The sequence below is a fragment of the Euleptes europaea genome, chromosome 1 (genome assembly GCF_029931775.1).
Source record: "Euleptes europaea isolate rEulEur1 chromosome 1, rEulEur1.hap1, whole genome shotgun sequence".
Taxonomy (NCBI): domain Eukaryota; kingdom Metazoa; phylum Chordata; class Lepidosauria; order Squamata; family Sphaerodactylidae; genus Euleptes; species Euleptes europaea.
In genome coordinates this window covers 12971009-12991807 of record NC_079312.1, presented here as the reverse complement: position 1 = coordinate 12991807, position 20799 = coordinate 12971009, and the positions used below count along the sequence as shown (strand labels likewise).

General features: G+C 48.6%; 1 protein-coding gene across 1 annotated transcript; it reads right to left on the bottom strand.

The window, feature by feature from the left end:
- Positions 1–6277: 6277 nt before the first annotated feature.
- On the bottom strand, positions 6278–18022 carry LOC130493413 (zinc finger protein 436-like). Its single transcript, XM_056867152.1, has 6 exons — positions 17888–18022; positions 17603–17796; positions 17357–17504; positions 15879–16020; positions 11344–11415; positions 6278–7422 (listed from the first exon to the last, which is right to left on the bottom strand). The coding sequence occupies exons 1-6, from the start codon at positions 18020–18022 to the stop codon at positions 6278–6280; spliced, it is 1836 nt and encodes a 611-aa protein (XP_056723130.1).
- Between the last annotated feature and the right edge of the window lie 2777 nt (positions 18023–20799).

Sequence of the window (20799 nt, the reverse complement as noted above, 5' to 3'; positions counted from 1 at the left end):
GAAAAGTCTGGAGATCAGTTTGTAATTCTAGGAGATCCCCAGGTGCCACCGGGAGGTTGGCAACCCTACCTCCAGAAGGTCTCAGTTTTGATCCCTTATTAAAGAATCATCGGTATTGTGAGGGACTGCTCTGTTCCGTGTCTGGACTGTCCGTACAAGCGACAGGCCAGACCTCTTTCAGTAGAAGGGTTCAGGCCTTGGCTGGACTGTTTCCCATTTAGGCCCCTGCTGGAATGTCCCGCTCGCTTTCCTTTCCTCGTTCCCTCCTCCTTCCTCGGCTTTCTCAGGCTTGAGTTAATGAGCTTCCCTGGTGTCTTTGATGTGTATTCAGTAGCTTAGCTCAATGCTGTTATCTCTTGGTTCTCAAAACATGTAACCGACGTCTGCAATGTAGAACTGTTTATATTCTGGCTCTTTTGAAAATGTAAGCACTTGTAGCTTTGACCATGTAGGCCCTGGCCATACCTGATGCCTTCCAATAAACTTACCTGCTTCTGAGTGGTCGTCTGAGCGAGTGGTTTTATGGAAATAGCCCAGGGAGGTTGGAGAACCTCACATTAAGCTACAAGTCCCTTGCCCCAGTTCCTGCTCCTGTACCACTTTTGGACAGCTATGGCAGGCGATGGGGATGACAAGGAGGACGAGGACAGCACTGTACCGACGAATCCCGATCCTAACCCTTCGGAAGGGACGTCGACTGGGAAGACGCCCAGTGGAGCCGACTCAGGATTGGGTTTGGGTACGAAACCCAAGACGACCCACTTGAACACCTGGTTAGAGTCCCCGCGTACTTGGTCGCTCTCGAGGGATGAGACGCGGCCTCGGAGGACTGCAGTTCCCGGGGTCGGATTCGAGGACGATCCGGCCCGGAAGGAAGCCCTCCTGCTACACCAGATGAAAAAGGTCTGGCCTGTCGCTTGTACGGACAGTCCAGACACGGAACAGAGCAGTCCCTCACAGGTATTGGGACAAACCTGGGAGAGGTACTGCCAGTCAGAGAAGAGAGGTAATAGGCTGGATCAAAATTCTGGCCGAGGGTAGCAGAGGCCTATAATTTTATTAGGACAGAGTCCTATGTGGCATAGCAGCCCTGTGGCGCAGAGCGGTAAGCTGCAGTACTGCAGTCTAAGCTCTGCTCATGACCTGAGTTCGATCCTGGCAGAAGTCGGTTTCAGGTAGCCGGCTCAAGGTCGACTCAGCCTTCCAACCTTCTGAGGTTGTTTTGCTTTTCTTACATTTTCTTACATTTATGGCATATATACTGATTTTATACTAATAAATCTGAAGCATAGCAATAAAAGGAAACTATCATAGTAGCTTGAGCGTCTTCAGTTCGATCCCAACAGGAGTCAGTTTCAGGTAGCCAGCTCAAGGTTGACTCAGCCTTCCATCCTTCCGAGGTCGGTGAAATGAGTACCCAGCTTGCTGGGGGTAAAGGGAAGATGACTGGGGAAGGCACTGGCAAACCACCCTGCAAACATAGTCTGCCTAGAAAACATTGGGATATGACGTCACCCCATGGGTCAATAATGACCCGGTGCTTGCACAAGGGGACTACCTTTACTTTTTACCAATGTGGCATGTCCATATAAGAGAATCTCAAGTGGCGGGGCTGCGAAAAAGATCCTCCGCTGCTGAACTAGATGGAGCAATATATCCAGGAGAGTGAGGTGGCAAAATGGACAGCATCACTTCCAACTACAAGCGAAGGGTCATTTGGGGAAGCTCCTTTTGTTAAAAGCACCCTGCAAATACAAAATCAGCTCGGCAAAGAAAAGTGGGAGGGGGCTCAGTGCTCCTTCTGCCAGGCTCGTTTTCTGCTTGCAAGTACGTGCAATCCCCGCCACTCCCTCGGGGCTTTTTTCTTTTCATCCGTACCCTCAGGAAAGAGACTGAGAATAAAAGTGCCATGATAGGAATGCCTCCATACAATGCTGCCACATCAGGAATACCGCGAACAGTTCTGGTTACCACGGCTCAAAAAAAAAGGACGTTGGAGGGCTGCAGAAACTGCAGAAAAGGAACAGCTGGGTTGGAGTCCAGTAGCACCTTAGAGACCAATAAGATTTTCAGGGTATAAGCTTTCGCATGGGCAGCAGTGTATGTGAACAAGATCTTGGGGTACGGGTGGACTGTAAGTTAAATATGAGCAGCCAGTGTGATGCAGTGACAAAAAAGGCTAATGTTAGCTTGGGGTGCATCAACAGAGGCATAACATCCAAATCGCAAGATGACATAGTTCCGCTGTACACGGCATTGGTCAGGCCGCACCTGGACTATTGTGTGCAGTTCTGGAGGACTCACAATAATGGGTTTAAATTGCAGGCAGAAAGGCACCGGCTGGATATTAGGGGGACATTTGAGGGGCATATTGCTAAACACATCAAAACAAACAATAAGAAAATCTTTAAGTATATTAGGATCTTTAAGTATATTAGGAGTAGGAAACCAGATAGGGAAGCGGTTGGACCATTGGACGACAATGGGAGTAAAGGAACTCTAAGAGAGGATAAAGCGACTGCTGAAAAACTAAATGAAATCTTCTCATCTGTCTTCACTGTTGAAGATACAGGGCAGATTCCTTCTCCTGAACAGAGATTTTGGAGAGGGGAAAATGAGGAACTGAGGCAAATAGTGGTAACAAGGCAGGAAGTCCTAGAACGTCTAGACAAACTGCAAACTAACAAGTCACAGGGACCAGACGGTATTCATCCAAGAACTCAAATGGGAAATTGCTGAACTTCTAACAAAGATATGTAACATGTCCCTTCGATCAGCCTCTGTACCAGAGGACTGGAGAATGGCCAATGTAACACCCATTTATAAAAAAGGTTCCAGGGGGACCCAGGAAATTACAGGCTAGTTAGCTTAACGTCTGTTCCGGGTAAATTGGTGGAAAGCATTATTAAAGATAGAATTGTCAAGCATATAGAAGGGCAAGGTCTGCTGGGCAAAACCCAACATGGTTTCTGTAAGGGTAGGTCCTGTCTCACTAACCTATTAGAGTTTTTTGAAAGCGCGAATAAGCATGAGGACAGGAGTGAACCTGTGGATATTGTGTATTTGGATTTCCAAAAAGCTTTTGTCAAACTCCCCCACCAAAGACTGCTAAGCAAACTTCATAGTCATGGGATAAGAGGACAAGTCCTCTTATGAATTGAGAACTGGCTGAAAAATCGGATGCAGAGAGTAGGAATCAATGGTCAGTTCTCACAATGGCGGGATGTCAGCAGTGGGGTGCCTCAGGGATCTGTGTTGGGACCGGTGCTTTTCAACGTGTTCATCAATGACCTGGAGTTGGGGTTAAACAGCGAAGTAACCAAGTTTGCAGATGACACCAAATTATTTAGGGTGGTTAAAACAAAATCGGACTGTGAAGAGCTCCAGAAGGATCTACATACTGGAAGAATGGGCATTAAAATGGCAAATGAGATTCAATGTAAGTGTAAAGAGATGCATATTGGGGCAAAAAATCCCAACTTCACATATACACTGATGAGATCTGTGCTGGCAGTGACAGACCAAGAAAGGGATCTTGGGGTGGTAGTGGATAGAAGGTAGTCTATGTCAGAGCTACCGTCAGATTCAGAAAAGGACAATCACAGCGATCATAAAGGGCTGGAGTACCGGTACTTGTCCCATGAGGCAACACTAAAATATCTTAAGCAACACAACGTAGACAGCTTCATTTATTTATTTAATTTCTACTCCGCCTTTCTCCCCAACTTGGACCCGAAGTGGCTCACGTCAGTCTCCTCTTCTCCATTTTACCCTCACAACAACCCTGTGAGGTAGGTTAGGCTGAAAGTCAGTGATGGCCCAAGGTCACCCAGAAAACTTCCACAGTACTGCGGGGATTTGAGCATGGGGCCTCCCTCATCCTTGACCAACACTCTAACCATATGCCATGCTGGCTCTCTCTTAAATATCTTAAGAAACAAAACTTAAGAAGGTCGGTCCAGAACCAACGGGTTGAAATTAAATCAAAAGAGTTTCCGTCTAGACATGAGAAAGAATTGTCTAACAGTTAGAGCGGTTCCTCTGTGGAACAGGCTTCCCTGGGGGTGGTAAGCTCTCCTTCCATGGAGGTTTTTAAGAAGAGGTTAGATGGCCATCTGTCAGCAATACTGATTCTGTGACCTTAGGCAGATGATGAGAGGGAGGGCATCTTGGCCATCTTCTGGGCACTAGGGGTGTGGAGCGGGGAGGTAGTTGTGAATTTCCTGCATTGTGCAGGGGGTTGGACTTGATGGCCCTGGTGATCCCTTCCAACTCTATGATTCTATTTAGGACTGCATTTGATTAAAGGAGTCCTAAACTGTGATTTTAAATTTTGGTTGTATGCATTTTCATGTACTTTATGTATTTTATTCATATTGTAAGCTGCCTTACCTGGATGGCCATAGACTAGCCTGATCTCTTCAGATCTCAAGTTAAGTAGGGATTGGCCCTGGTTAGTATTTGGATGGGAGATAGAACATCTCTTGCCTTGAAAACCCTACGGGGTAACCATAAGTCAGGTGTGACTTGACAGCTAAAAATTTTTTTAGAGAGCCAGCATGGTGTAGTGGTTAAGGTGTTGGACTAGGCACTGGGAAACCCAGGTTCAAATCCAAGCTCTGCCATGGAAAGTTGCTGGGTGACCTTGGGCCAGTCACACTCTCCACCTCCACCCTGACAAATATTTGGATGGGAGACCTCCAAGGAATACCAGGGGCGTGACGCAGAGGCAGGCAGTGGCAAACCACCTCTGAACGTCTCTTGCCTCGAAAACCCTACAGGAGTGGTTCCCAAACTTTTCGGGCCACCCCCCCTTGGTTCCACAAACTCAACCCCAGCACCCCCTACCCTATAAGAAGCATTATTCAAAATAGAAGTTTGCATGTCGCATTAAAGAAGACAAGAACAAGAAAATTCCAAAACAGCAACAATTCAAAAACCAAATAAAAACTTTTTAGTTGAAATTTATTCAACATAACTGATGAACTTGATCCAGTGGTACCAGCTCCTCAAAGTCTGGAAAAAAATTCTGATAAGTTTCCACCAAATTTGCCAGCATGATGCCATAGCTTGATCTATTGTAAATTAGTGAACAGCACAGTTGAAGGGGCCCACCTCTAGCGCCCCCCTGCCTTTTAGTGCCTCCCTAGGTTATCCCCCTCCAGGGGGTGGTACTGCCCACTTTGGGAACCACTGCCCTACGGGCTGCCATAAGTCAACTGTGACTTGATGGCAAAGTAACTAAATAACATCTGTTTACCTGAAGCAGCCTTGTGAGAATCTGTCCAGACATAATGGATTCTAATTCCAGATCCCTAACTTCAGGTTGCCCTGCCCTGGATGGCCCAGATCTTACTCCGACACCTTAACCACTATTCCACATTGACTCTCTAAACAGATTTTATACAGGATCAAAAAATATTATATTCCCCATGAAGCAAAGGTCCGTGTAAACTAGTTTTTTAATAACATGGGAATATGCCTGTATGCAAGGAACAGCTGGTCTTTGCTTCTTTGGGGCACCCAGTACTAAATCTACACATTTGCGTGATCACAAAACATGCAGTCTTCTTTATGTTAGTTTTCCCTTGGGGCATTCAGCTGGGCACAGAGTCCAAGCGTCTGAAGGCAAAACGAGATATCCAGCAAGCACCCAGGATCTCCACAACGGTGGTGGTTGTGGAGAGATGAATTCTTCCTCCATCTGTCAGTTTTGCCCCTCTGCTCTCCTACTTGCCCCCCTCAGCAATGCCTAATATGAAGAGCAGTTAGAGAAGGAAAGAGTTAATGACTCTCCAAATTGTACCCTCCCCCCCCCCCCGTGAATTCAGATATTCAGCAGAGAACCGGGAATCCCAGATACGAGCCTTCCACTGACTGCCTTAGCATGAAATGAAGCTTTTGGGCTTGGAGGGAGAGCCTGCGTGGTATAGTGGTTAAGAGCAATGGTTAGGAGCAGTGGAGAACCGGTTTTGATTCCCCACTCCCCCCACAAGTGGTGGATGTTAATCTGGTGAACTGGGTTGGTTTCCCCACTCCTACACACGAAGCCAGCTGGGTGACCTTGGGCTAGACACAGTTCTCTTAGAGCTCTCCAAGTCCCACCTACCTCACAGGGTGTCTGTTGTGGGGAAGGGAGGGGAAGGAGATTGTAAGCCGGTTTGATTCTTCCTTAAGTGGTAGAGAAAGTCGGCGTATAAAAACCAACTCTTCTTCTTCTTTTGGGGATCCGGCATACAGGTGAATGTATGAAAAGTGGCAGGGGGAGGGGGGGTGATCATTTGAAAGACTTCTCCCCGGAGTGGGTCCTCTCGTGCCTCAGGCAGCTCGAGTTCTGGCTGAAGTTTTGCCCGCAGTAGGAGCATTTGTACGGCTTCTCTCCCGTGTGGGTGCGTTCATGTTTCATGCAGCTCGAACTCTGGCCAAAGCTTTTCCCGCAGAACGAGCACCGGTAGGGCTTCTCGCCCGTGTGGGTCCTCTTGTGCTTGATGAGGATTGACAAGCTGCTGAAGCGCTTCTCACACTCCGGGCACTGGTAGGGCTTCTCACCTGTGTGGATTCTCTCATGGTCGGCCAGGTGGGCTTGCCGCCCAAAGCTTTTCCCGCAGTCCAGACACCGGTAGAGCTTCTCTCCCGTGTGGATGCGCACGTGCATGTTGAACCCGGATCGGTCTCCAAAGCATCGCCCACATTCCAAGCATTTGTACGGTTTCTCCCCCGTATGGGTTCGCTTGTGTCTGATGAGGGCCGAAGTCATGCCGAAGCATTTCCCGCAGTCGGGGCAGTGGTACGGTTTCTCCCCTGTGTGGGTCCTCTTGTGGCTGCTCAGGATTGCCCTGGTCCCAAACGATTTCTCGCAATCACTGCATTTATACGGTCTCTCTCCCAGGGGTGCTCTCTTATCCTTGATTGGCAACGAGTCGTGAGGGAAAGGGGGTTCGGCGTCCGTGGGTTTAAACGGGGTCTCGGACCTGTGAGTTCTCTCGTGAGCAACGAGGACAGTGTGGTCAGTGAAGCTCTTCCCACAGGCCGAGCAGATGTAGGGCTTGTCTCCTACGTGAGGAACAAGGGTACTGCCACTTCTAAAGCTTTCCGAACAGGCTAAATGCTCATACGCTGACTCCTCTGTACATCTTCGCTGGTGGTCAGCGAACTGAGGCCAGGACTGAAAGACTTCTCCACACTGATGGTGTATTTTTTCTGGCTCGCCCGCAAGGATCCAGGGTTGGTCCGTCTCTTTGTCGAGTCCCCTGCTGCACCTCTGAAAATCAATCAGTCCCTCCTTGCGCTTTCGTGGGAAGTCCTCCGAGGAGTCTCCAGAGTTCCCAGGCTCGGCCTCTTCTGAAAGCATCCAGGGTGGTTCTGCTTCCACAGAATTTCCTCCCTGGTTGTCCTTCTCCCCACCCATTTCCTCATCACCACCTGCTGGCAGAAGGAGAGAATTCTCATGTGAGATACCCCACGGGTCAGGAAGAAAAAGCAGTCACACCAGGCTGAATCAGAGACTTAACAAAAAAAAAATTGTACAAGATTAAGGGCTCTTTCACACATGCCGAATAATGTACATTCAATCCACTTTCGATGCACTTTGCAGCTGGATTTGACTGTATGGAATGGCAAGATCTGCTTGCAAATGAGCTCTAAAGTGCATTGAAAGTGGATTGAAAGTCCATTATTCAGTATGTTAGGGGAGGGCTGTGACTCAGTGGTAGAGCGTTTGCTTGGCATGCAGAAGGTCCCAGGTGTGAAGGAAAAGCACCCTGCTTTCCTTCTATGAAACACTGGTTCAGGCTTCAGGCCTGGTATTTTCTGATATTAACCGTTGGAGCATTAAACATTGAGGGGCCTGGAATAACAAGCAGGCTTCTCACAAATCACAGTGGAATGTACTTTCGGTTTTAGAGGTACTCCTTAAAGATCTCAAGGTTGGAGATAAACAGCTGCCCTGACTTTACAGCTATTGGGGGCAGCACCAACGATTTATCTCCTTGACAACGAAGGGGCCCATTAAGCGTTATCACTCAGTTGGAGTCTTTCCAGGTGCCTCGCATAACTGCAGAATGCGAGACACCGGTAACACTCGTGACTGGGAGATGACCTGACAATTAATTCAGGGCTGATTGAAATTCTCGCCATTTTATTGGCTAAGATGGCCATAAGCCGCTAAGATGGAGGGAATAAAATGAGCCCTGTTTGGACTTAGAAGCATGGAGGCTTTTGGGATGCGCGGGCGCATCCTGGAGTCTGTCATCACCTTTTGCTTTGTCCCATAGAACGAATCTATGCTTGACTGAGGAGACCAGCATGCTGACACCCAGATGCTAACTCGTGGACTGTGGTAACTCTTTTGCATCTCCAAAAGCTTTACCAATTTGCCTGATTGCCTAAACCTAAGCCAATTGCCTTTCTGATGAAATGTGTAGTTAGATTATTGAAGCTTTCTTGTTTTATATGCTAACCTGCCTCACGTTTGTCTTTCTGTAACGAGCACAAACTTTTGAATAAACTTCTAGTTTATTATATTTGCTGTGTCTAGTGGTTTCTGTGGTTTTCCCAAGCCTGAATCCTAGTGCCTAGACTGGCTTTGCCCATGCTATCTTTTGTGTGAACCTTTTGGACAGTGTGAACCACTCTGACCAAGTCTCAGCTTGGCAGAGAGACTCACCCTGTATTTGGAGCTTGGTAAGGGTTGCTCTGAGCCCTTTGCCTGGAGGCTCAACCTTTTGATTCAGAGCTGGTGGCAGCGACCCGTTCAGCTCAAGGCGGAAGCCTAGAGTTGAACGTTTTGTTTTGTAGATTACCCCAAACCTAAACACCAGAGAGCCCAGCTGGTGGAGACCGGTTGGCGCTCTCTTTTTGACATGGTGGCGTAGCGGTTGGATTCGAACTGGGAACCCAGAGATTGCTTTACACCTATTTTGTGCTAAGGATTACAGTGTGAGGTGGCTGGCAAGTGTTTGTTATTTTGTGAGGTGTGAGTTAGGAATTTGGCAATGGCAACAGGTAGGCTGTCTTTTGAAAACCAGAATGAGAGCAGCCTAATGACAGTTGACCAGACTGGTCTTTTGGACACTTCCTACCGGATGGGGGAAGAGGGGGGAGAACCCCAGAGACCTTTACTTGACAGAAAGGGACGAATTACTAAACCTCTGACTGAAGTGGGATTGCGAGACCTCGTGGAGCTCTCGGAGGATGAGTGGGACCTAGTAAGGCCAGACCCACAACCGTGTTGGAAGCCTATCAGTGGTGAGCCGGCAGTACGCTCTAAACAACCTGCCCCCCCAACTGTTGGGAACTTGGCAACGACTACTCGACCTGGCAGCTCGACCCAGCTTGCGGCTATGGAGGAAGAACTCCGAAGTGCCCAGCAGAGAGAGGAGGAGATGTGGCAGGAGATGAGACGGAAATGGGAGAGAGAGTGGGGCCAACCAAGGAAGCCGACGGCAGCTTTTTACAGCTCTGCAAACCACCTCGGTGAGTCTGGGGAAAGGAGGGGAGAGCCAGAAAGAGCGAAGTCCCCAAACATCCACCCTCGAGACCGAGAGGCAAGGAGATGGGAGCTGGAATGTTGTGTGCCCCGGGAGCCAAAGCTGATGACTTACAGCCCGGAAGACTACATTGGTGAGATTGGGGAAAGGGGGGAAAAGACTTTTCGAGCTAATTCCCCAGTACCCCCACCCCAAGACTCAGAGGAGAGGGGAAGGTCCAGGCAAAGAGACTGGGAGAGACGGGAGGAAGAGCAGAGGAAGTTTTCCCTGTGGGACACCCGAGAGAGATCCCGTCCCCTCGAACCTAGAGCCAAGCCAGAAGTCCCCTACAGCAGCCCATCCCCAGCGGAGTGGAAGTTTACCTGGCAGGGAGATGGTGGGGCAGGCGAGCTGACGGATCACAGACCCCTAAGGCAGCGGCAGCAGAGCCGGGAGAGGAGGAGAAGCAAGTGGAGAGATTACTATACCTCCGATGAGGAAGAAGACTTTTCCCCGCACCGTGGCCGAAGCCAGAGAGATCCCCTCGCTACATGGCGAGCCAATAGACATTTGCTACCGCCATACTCAGAGTCTTGTGATCTTTTGGCATATTTTTCACTTTTCGAATTGGCATGTCTGGATTTTAATATCCCGACTAATCATTGGATGAGAGTTTTGAGGGCCCAGATATCGGGGAGCCTACTTGACTTGATGGGGAACCTCCCCCTTAGCGCGAGTAATGATTATATGGCATTTAAGAAGCTAGCTCAGCAGCACTTCGCTTTGTCTGCTGAATCCTATCGTAGAGCCTTTAGAAAGATTGACCGAAATACCACTGAGGGCTACCCAGCCATTGCGTCCCGTTTGAATCGCAATTTTGAAAGGTGGCTAGCCTCAGAGAACATCCATACTTTCCAAGACTTGAAAGAGCTTATGCTTCTGGAACAATTTTTTCGGCTTCTCCCGGAGGATCTGGTGGCCCTTGTCAAGGATAAAAGCCCAGGGACTTTGACCAGTGCAGCCAGTTGTGCTGAGCAGCTGCAATTGAACAGGCAGAAGGGCTTTGGAAAACCAAGCAGCATGGGAGGGCAGCCACGAAACCCTGCTCCAACTCAGAGTAAGAAGTCGGGAGGGGAAGAAAGACGTGGGGGAAAGCCAGCAGAAACCTCCCCTACAGCTACAGTACATCCCCATGTGTCCATCGAGTCTGGCCTATGCTTCTTCTGTAAGAAGAAAGGGCACAAAAGACAGGACTGCCCGGCATTAAAGGAGAGGGAGAAGAAAAAATCAACCCCCCCCACTCCTGCTCCAAGAGTGCGGCTTGTGACTACAACTCAGCAGCCTGCAGCTGAAAATTGGGAAGAGGAAATCAGCATAACTGAGGGTGAGCCAGCGGCGACAGTTTCAACTCCTCCAGCCGGAATGCAGACAGCCGGGAGGGAGCCGAGAGAAGCAGCCCCAGCCCAGCCTGATGCAAGCCTGCAGCCTGTGAGGATGGCCTTCATCGACCCGAGGCAACCCTGCTGGTCCAATATGACTTTTAGCTGCGAACTTCAGGTGAATAATAAAAAAGTGTTAGGGCTAAGAGACACCGGTTCAGAAATAAGTAGTATAAATGAGAATTTGTTAGAACCGGGACAGTTGAAAGAGGGACAACAAATGTGGGTGACCCCTTATGCCAGTGATCCAATTTCAATGAGGGTTGCTTTTGTAAAAATTGCTTATAAAGATGTGAATGAGGTTATGCCTGTCTTAGTCCACTCAAACAATTGTGGGCATCAGTGTCTTGTGGGAAATGATGTAGCATATAAGCAATATTTGATTGATAAAATGAATTTTGAAAAGGAGGAAGAGGGGGAAGGGGAAATTCCTTTACCTGTCTTGATTGCTAAGCCTCTCTTGCCAGAGAGCAGCTCCACGAATTCCTCCCCTTCAGATGTACATGAGCCTGAGAGTGAGGGAAAGGGACCAGGAGAGCCTTTACCTCTCACAGTAGAAAATGTTAACTTTGCAAATGAGCAGCAACAAGATGAGACTCTTGAAAGGTGCCGAGAACAGGCCCAGACAGAGCCAAGGGCCTCTGGAGACAGAAGGGTACGCTTTTATTTTGAAAATGAGTTGCTCTATAGAGAATTTCATCCCAAGGACTTAGCTCCTGAATGTGCCCCTAGAAAACAGTTGGTTGTGCCAAAATCTCAGAGAGGCAGTGTGCTTCAGATGGCACATGAGTGTGCTTTTAGTGGGCATTTTGGAGTGAAACGGACTTTGGAGAAGATCTCCAGACAGTTCTATTGGCCGGATGTGTATGAGGATGTTAAAAATTATGTGAGAACTTGTGATGTGTGCCAGAGGGTGGGGTATGAGCGAGATCATGCAAGGTACCCCCTGCAACCCTCTGCCATAGAGGGAGAGCCTTTTGCAAAATGGGGAATTGATCTGGTAGGGCCCTTTCCGACCCCCACCAGAACTGGGAAGAAATATATACTGACCATGATTGATTTTTGTACCCACTTTTGTGAAGCCATTCCCCTTGCTAGTATCTCAGCTCCTAGCATTGCTAAAGCTTTATTAACCCTTGTGTGCTCCTTTGGGATTCCTAAGACCATAGCCAGCGATCTTGGGGGTAGTTTCCTGTCCAACCTGGTCCAACAGGTGTTCAAGTTGGCTAACATAGAACACCGAGTCAGCGTCGCGTATTGTCACTGGTCAAATGGTCTGATAGAGAAGTTGAATAAAACAATTGGGACCATGCTGAAAAAGTACGCTGTGACTCACCCAGCTGACTGGGATCAGAATTTGCTGTTTCTTGTGTGTGCCTACCGTGATACGATTCAGGAAAGCCTGGGGTTTTCCCCAAATGAGTTGGCTTTGGGCAGATCTGTACGCAGCCCCCTAAACTTGTTAAAACAACAGTGGGAAGGGACCCTAGAGGTTGGGCCCAGATCTGTGTGTGAATACATGACTAAGCTGAAGGAAACTCTAAGTGGTGTGTGGAAAATAGCCCAGCAGAACATGAAGAAGGCTCAAATAGTACAGAAAAAATACTATGATAAAAAAGCTGTGGTCAGAGAATTTGAGGCTGGGGATAAAGTGTTGATTCTCAGGCATATCAGGCCTAATAAGCGAACTTTGGCCTGGTTAGGACCTGGTGAAGTTCTGAGGAGGGAAAATGAAGTGAATTATTTGGTATCTTGCCCCCAGGAACACCCCAAGCCTCGCCTCTATCATGTGAACACCCTTAAGAGGTACCATGAGCGAGCTCCTGGCATGTTTGCAGTAAAAGCAGAGCTGGAGGAACAGCCTTTTGATCTGCTTTCAGACTGCCAGCAACCTGGTGGGTTGAGTGAGCTAATGTTAAGCCCTGCTCTGAGTGTTTCACAGGCTGAACAGTTGTATGGTGTCTTGAGCAAGTTTGAAACAACTTTTTCTAGTTTACCGGGAAAGACCAGCATGGCTAAACATGCAATTGATACTGGAACTGCAGCCCCATTAGCTGTACATCCCTATAGAGTGTCACCTCAGCAAGGGAAAGCCATTGCAGAGGAAGTAAAAGCTATGCTGGAGATGGGGGTGATTAGGCCAAGTAATTCCCCCTGGTGTTCCCCTGTGGTGTTGGTGAATAAACCTGATGGTTCTATTAGATTTTGTGTAGACTATAGGAAGCTGAATGCTGTGACAGTGGCAGACCATTTCCCAATGCCACGGATAGATGACTTGATTGAAAGGTTGGGGCGGGCCCAGTATGTCAGCTGTATAGATTTGACCAAAGGGTACTGGCAGATCCCTGTGGAGCCCGAGTCCATTCAGAAAACTGCTTTCTCTACTCCTATGGGACTCTATGAGTTTGTTACTCTCCCTTTTGGTCTCCGAAATGCCCCGGCGACCTTTCAAAGGTTAATTAATTTCCTGTTAAATGGTCTTAATGAGTTCTCCTGTGCGTACCTAGATGATGTGGCGATCTATAGTGACAGTTGGGAAGAACATTTGGTTCATTTGGAAAAGGTTTTGGAGAGACTGAAGTCTGCAGGCCTAACTGTGAAAGCCCCAAAGTGTCAATTTGGGCTAGGATCTGTTCAATATTTGGGCTATATCGTTGGCAAGGGCCTGATTCAGCCTCTAGAGGCCAAGGTGCAAAGTATCCAAGAGTGGCCTAGGCCCAAAACCAAACGTCAATTGCAGGCCTTCCTGGGCCTTATAGGATTTTACAGGAGGTTTATAGCCCACTTCTCTACCCTGGCCACTCCGCTGACGGAGTTATGTAGAAAAAGACAACCCATTAGGCTTGTTTGGACTGAGGAGTGTCAAACAGCATTTGCTGCGTTAAAGCAGGCTCTTTTGCAATCACAGGTGCTAATTGCCCCTGATCCTAATGAACAGTTTGTAGTCCAGACGGATGCGTCTGATTTTGGCCTTGGAGCTGCCCTGCTTCAGAAGGATCCTCAGGGAGAACTGAGGCCTGTGGTATTTTTGAGCAAAAAGTTGCTGCCACGAGAAAGGAACCTGGCAGTTATTGAACGGGAGTGTTTAGCTATTTTTTGGGCATTAAATAAATTGAGACCTTACCTATGGGGACAGCAATTTGAATTGCAAACGGATCACTCACCTTTATGCTGGCTTGATAGAGTTAAAAATACCAACCAGAAACTTTTGAGGTGGAGCCTTGCTTTGCAAGATTTTGATTTTAAAATAGTTCACATCAAAGGGAGGGACAACAAGGTTGCTGATCACCTCTCTCGAGCTTATGTGGACTCTGATTTGGTTTAGGTTAAGCTGTTTTAACCCTGTTTTCTCTTCTGTATTTGTGTAGTTATTGGAATATAGCCATTTTTGCACAATGCTGCTAGTAAAACCTAATCTACCTCATATATGTTTAGTTTCTGTATTAAACTGTGTAGGTTGTTGCGTGATTTTAATTGACTATGGTAGATTAGTTTTATGGTAAGATAAAAATAAGCGAACCGCGTATTTTCATCTCCCCGAAGGGAAGGATGTGAAGGAAAAGCACCCTGCTTTCCTTCTATGAAACACTGGTTCAGGCTTCAGGCCTGGTATTTTCTGATATTAACCGTTGGAGCATTAAACATTGAGGGGCCTGGAATAACAAGCAGGCTTCTCACAAATCACAGTGGAATGTACTTTCGGTTTTAGAGGTACTCCTTAAAGATCTCAAGGTTGGAGATAAACAGCTGCCCTGACTTTACAGCTATTGGGGGCAGCACCAACGATTTATCTCCTTGACAACGAAGGGGCCCATTAAGCGTTATCACTCAGTTGGAGTCTTTCCAGGTGCCTCGCATAACTGCAGAATGCGAGACACCGGTAACACTCGTGACTGGGAGATGACCTGACAATTAATTCAGGGCTGATTGAAATTCTCGCCATTTTATTGGCTAAGATGGCCATAAGCCGCTAAGATGGAGGGAATAAAATGAGCCCTGTTTGGACTTAGAAGCATGGAGGCTTTTGGGATGCGCGGGCGCATCCTGGAGTCTGTCATCACCTTTTGCTTTGTCCCATAGAACGAATCTATGCTTGACTGAGGAGACCAGCATGCTGACACCCAGATGCTAACTCGTGGACTGTGGTAACTCTTTTGCATCTCCAAAAGCTTTACCAATTTGCCTGATTGCCTAAACCTAAGCCAATTGCCTTTCTGATGAAATGTGTAGTTAGATTATTGAAGCTTTCTTGTTTTATATGCTAACCTGCCTCACGTTTGTCTTTCTGTAACGAGCACAAACTTTTGAATAAACTTCTAGTTTATTATATTTGCTGTGTCTAGTGGTTTCTGTGGTTTTCCCAAGCCTGAATCCTAGTGCCTAGACTGGCTTTGCCCATGCTATCTTTTGTGTGAACCTTTTGGACAGTGTGAACCACTCTGACCAAGTCTCAGCTTGGCAGAGAGACTCACCCTGTATTTGGAGCTTGGTAAGGGTTGCTCTGAGCCCTTTGCCTGGAGGCTCAACCTTTTGATTCAGAGCTGGTGGCAGCGACCCGTTCAGCTCAAGGCGGAAGCCTAGAGTTGAACGTTTTGTTTTGTAGATTACCCCAAACCTAAACACCAGAGAGCCCAGCTGGTGGAGACCGGTTGCCGCTCTCTTTTTGACACCAGGTTCAATCCCCGGCATCTCCAGTTAAAGGAACCAAGCAAGTAGGTGATGTGAAAGACCTCAGCCTGAGACCCCGGAGAGCCGCTGCCGGTCTGAGTAGACAATACTGACTTGATGGACCAAGGGTGTCTGATTCAGTATAAGGCAACTTCTTGTGGTCATGTGTGAAAGGGCCCTTCCCAAGTTATATTTTTTCATAGGGGCATATTTTTTCAAAAGCGACCCTCCTGCTGGAAGTCTGCAACGGTAGTGCCCTGCCCCACCACCTCTACAGTGCAAGCATGTACATCACTGGCCTTACCTGGCGCGGTGGGATTGCTGTCACTCTCCTGCTTGATCTCTCTAAAAAGCGGACATTTGCTGGAGTCCCACAGAGGCCCCTCGACCTTGGGGAAATCGCCCGCCTCCTTCTGGAGTGGCCCTGGCACCTCATCATCATCATCCTTTATTGGCATGCCAGAGAACAAAAATAAAACAACAATATACCTCCAAAGGACAATACATATAACTCACAATTCAAGTTAATAAAACGTTTCTTGTTCTTTAAGAACTCCTGTAAGAAATTCAGCCACAGTAGCCGTAATTTTAGGATCCTGATCACTCAAGAGAAATTTACATTTCACTTCATTGCTCCTGTATCTCATGGAGCAAAGTAAATAACAGTTTATCCCACAGAGCCACATAAAAAGGGCAATCTAAAAAGATGTGATCAATTGTATCAAGCAAATTTAAACCACATGGGCATAAATGTTCATGCCTGGGGATCTGAAGATATCGGCCTGAGAGCATCCTAGATGGGAATGCGTTAACCCTAGCTAATAAAAAAACACAGCGTTGAGAAGGTACCTCTAGATTATCCAAAACCTAGCCATTTTACCCAAGCCGTTATTAAGGCCTAAAGCCGCAGGAGAACAGATGGATGCCCTGGCACCTGAAACAAACATTCAGGGTAGGATGAAAGAAACATGGACAACAAGAATGGAATTAGATGAGACAGAGCAAATTTGGGGGTCGCCATGGCCATTGCTCAAAACAGTCCAATGCCCAAATCCAGTTTGACCTTCCTGGCTCACAGATTCCTAACCTGGCTGCTCTGAATCAGATGGCAACCAAAAGGCTCTACAGCTAGATTCAAGTCCAGTAGCACCTTAGAGGCCAACAAGATTTTCGGGGTGTAAGCTTACGAGAGTCAAAGCTCCCCTCATTGGAATGGAAACCCCTGAGTCCTTATATCCCTGTAAGAAGGTGGGAGGTGTGTTGCAGAGAAGGAACTCGGGATGCGGAGGTGGATTAACGCAAAGTGCAGTCAGCTTGATTAGAGCAAGGGAGAATGCTTCAAGTCAGAAAATTAGCATCTGTAGTGAGATAAGACTCCTACATCCCTATACAGCCCAGGGGGGGAAAGAAGAAGAAGAGTTGGGTTTTTTTAAATATGCTTTCTCTACATTTTAAGGAGAATCAAACTGGCTTACAGTCTCCTTCCCTTCCTCTCCCCAAAACAGACACCTTGTGAGGTAAGTGAGGCTGAGAGAGTTCGGAGAGAGCTGTGACTAGCCCAAGATCACGAAGCAGGCTGCATGTGCATGAGAGGGGAAACTAACCAGGTTCACAAGACAAGAGTCCACCGTTCTTAGCCATACACCAAGTTAGTTCTCCTACTTTCTGCACAACCCAAAATCCTTCAAATGAGGATGCGGCTGCACACAGACTCCCCTCCCTGTACAGAACGGGGCAAAATCTGCCTGCTCTCTCACACCACTAGCCACCGGATGTTCTCACCTCTTGCTTCTGGATGACCAGAAAACCCTCCGCTAGAGCCACCGCCTGAGGACAGCTGTCTGGGCAATGTGCCTTCACCCAGCTCTGCATCTCCGGGGGCAGGATGGCCAGGAACTGCTCCAGGATCAGCTGCTCCAGGATCTGCTCCCTTGGTGCATCTCTCAGGCTTCAACCATCCATGGCAAAGATCTCGGAGCGCCCCATCAGTTCCTCGTGGCCCCCTGGCCTCCTGGTAGCAGAGCTCACCGGAACCTTTGGCGCTCTGCGTCCCAGGCGACAGTGTCGTCTCTCAGGATCACTTCCTCGTATTCTTCCCCAACTGGGAACTCATCCTTTATTTTTCTACAGGCTGCCTTGTCTTTGGCCAACAAAGCATCTTCGGGCTGTTGAGTCTCCTTGAGGGAACCAAACAGGAGCTGGGGGACCTCGTATCCAATAAGCTGTTGACCGACGCCAAGAGGGGACTGAGAACAGCCTGAGTTTCTTTGTTGTCTTGACTGCCCCCCCTTCTGAACTGGGGGTCTCGACTACCTGCCATTGGGCTTCCCACCTCTGCTGCAGCCCTTCGTCTGGCTCCTCTTTCACACGTCCTAGGGCGATGCCTTCCCAGAATCCCTTGATGCTGCCATCTCGGGCGACAAGACAGCTTTTTTCTGCTGGGTCCATCTCTGACCCCTTCACACCTTTCTCCCGTACACAATCCGAACAGATGCTCAGTGCAGCTCCAATTCTGTGCCCTGTCCCTATTTTCCTTCTCCAGCCACAGGCTGAACTGACGCTACAGCGAGACTCCCAAAGCCGTCACCGGCTTCATCGTGATACAACCACAGCCGAGAGCTCCCAGTGATCTTCCCTCACAAGAGCACCTTGTCCCTGAGTGGGAGACCGTGGTCAGGATCAGCGAGCGTAAGAGGCCAGAGGGGGCTGGAGTGCCTGATAAGAAAGAAATGTTCAAAGTGCTTAACTGGTAAGATTACACCCCATCTCTAGGGCAAGCACAGTTAAAAAATCTTTTAGTTTAAAACATGCACATTTATTCCAACTCACTGAGCAATGGACCAAACTTAAAAGTATGAAAAACAGAATTTAGAACAAAAAGCTACCGTTATTCACACTCACACAACATCCCCCCACACCATTATACCAAAAATATTGAGAAACACAGCTGTATATTTACTGTGGGAATAGCCGCCAGACAAATACGACAGGAAAATCTGTAAAAATGAAATACCTAACAGGAGTTTGGAAAGGAGTGCATAAGACTATAAGAGCCCTGCTTCATTGGTAGGGTTGACAACTACCAGGTAACAGCTGGAGATCTCCTGCTATTATACCTGATCTCCAGCCGACAGACATCAGTTCACCTGGAGAAAATGGCCGCTGTGGCCATTGCACTCTATGGCATTGAAGCCCCTCCCCTCCTCAAACCTTCCTCCTCAGGCTCCGCCCCAAAAACCGGTGGCGAAAAGGGACCTGGCAACCCTATTGATTGGGTCCAGCTAGATCAGCACCGTTTCCAAAAGCGGCCAACCAGATGTGCCCGAGGAGCACACTAGCACAGCATGAAGGCAACAGCCCTCCAGGCTTGGGGTGGGAGGGATTTTGTCTCCACAATCTAGTCTCCAATGGTATGCTGCCTTGGAACATGGAGGCTCAACTGCTGGCTGTCCTAATTACGATCTGCGAGAGAGGGACAGCAGCACACGTGAGCGGGCTGCCAGTAACGTGAAGACCGTACGCCCCGCTCCCACCTCCTTCCAGGCTACCTAATCTATCCTGGGGGGGGGTCCTCCCCCTCCCCCCTCTCTCCCCCTCCCCCCCTCTCTCCCCCTCCCCCCCTCTCTCTCCCCCCCCTCTCTCCCCCCCCTCTCTCCCCCCCCCTCTCTCCCCCCCTCCTCCCCCCCCCCTCTCTCCCCCCCCTCTCTCCCCCCCTCTCTCCCCCCCCCCCTCTCTCTCCCCCCCCTCTTCCCCCCCTCTCTCCCCCCCCCTCTCTCCCCCCCCCCCTCTTCTCCCCCTCGCCCTCGAAACCCACCCAGTCTTGCTCAGGCAACTGGAAAGGCAACTTTCCCACCGCGGGCGGGGCCGGAAGTGGCTCCTCTTGGCTTTCTTCCTGGGCAGCCGCTCTAGGCAGCCGCGAGGGACTCACTCACTTTAACCTTGCAGAACCGCCGCCTATGCCCGGGGCGGGGGGAAAGAAGGGAGACGGGTCGGGTTGCCGGGTCCCTTTTCCGCCACCGGTGGGAGGTTTTGGGGGCGGGAGCCTGGGGGAGGGCGGGGCTTAGGGAGGGGAGGGGGCTTCAAGGCCGTAGAGTTGGGATTAGTCCTGTTAGCAAAAGATTATACCATTTAATTTGTAGACGGAGAGGGAGAGGAACTTGATTGTTAAATTACAATAATAGTTGTTTTCCCCCCCTTTATTATCATTACTATATTGTTTTTTATGGATATAAACAATAAAAATAAAAAAATATTTCAAAAAAATGCCATAGAGTCCAATGGCCAAAGGCGGCCAGGTGAACTGATCTCTATCGGCTGGAGATTAGTTGTAACAGCAGATCTGCTACTACCTGGAGATTGGCAGACAAAGGTTAGCCTGCAGTAAGATAGTTATGAAACAAAATCAGCAGTAAATATGCCACATATACAATTTTTTAACATGAAAAAGTAATGATATTATGTTTTCATATCAGAAGGAATCAGAAAAAGGGGAGATCCCCCCACCCCCAATCCTTCAGGGTTCCTTACAATGCAAATGGGCCTGGTCTAATGGCACCCCCACACAGTTGGGCCATAGTTTTCCTCGGCAGAGGCTGCTGGGGAGGGAGAGGGAAAGCTGAAGACAGAAAGGTAGATAAATGCAGGTTGTCCGTTCAGCGGTAAGGAGAGAAGGAAGCAGGAAAAGGGGAGAGGTTATGGGGGCTTTCGGGAAAGGGAAAGAGGATAGTGGAGGGGGAGTGAGATGCCTCCCGCAAGTCCTTGCGGGTCCCCACTTCTATATTTTTAACAGAGTGGTTCCTCAGTGGAACAGGCTTCCTCGGGAGGTGGTGAGCTCTCCTTCCCTGGAGGTTTTTAAGCAGAGGCTAGATGGCCATCTGTCAGCAATGCTGATTCTGTGACCTTGGGCAGATGATGAGAGGGGAGGGCATCTTGGCCATCCTCTGGGCATGGAGTAGGGGTCACTGGGTGTGTGTGTCGGGAAGGTAGTTGTGAATTTCCTGCATTGTGCAGGGGGTTGGACTAGATGACCCTGGTGGTCCCTTCCAACTCTACGATTCTGTGATTCTAATTTTGCATCATCCCATCAAAATAGATCCGGCTACTCTGATGGGAGGTATGTATGTAAGTGTGTATGTATGTATGCGCGCATAACAGTTAGAACAGATAGACGCACTTGTCTGGCTTCTTGAGGCATCCGACAGCATGCGTTACAGTTTGTTTTTGAC

What these genes read in the sequence shown, in the direction of transcription:
- LOC130493413 (XM_056867152.1), bottom strand. Translation starts at nt 18,022, where the DNA reads ATGGACCCAGCAGAAAAAAGCTGTCTTGTCGCCCGAGATGGCAGCATC. An exon ending in GGTGGGAAGCCCAATGGCAG is followed by an intron (nt 17,797 to 17,887) that starts GTAGTCGAGACC and finishes GTCGGTCAACAG; the next exon opens with CTTATTGGATACGAGGTCCC. An exon ending in TGGTCATCCAGAAGCAAGAG is followed by an intron (nt 16,021 to 17,356) that starts GTGAGAACATCC and finishes ATGCCAATAAAG; the next exon opens with GATGATGATGATGAGGTGCC.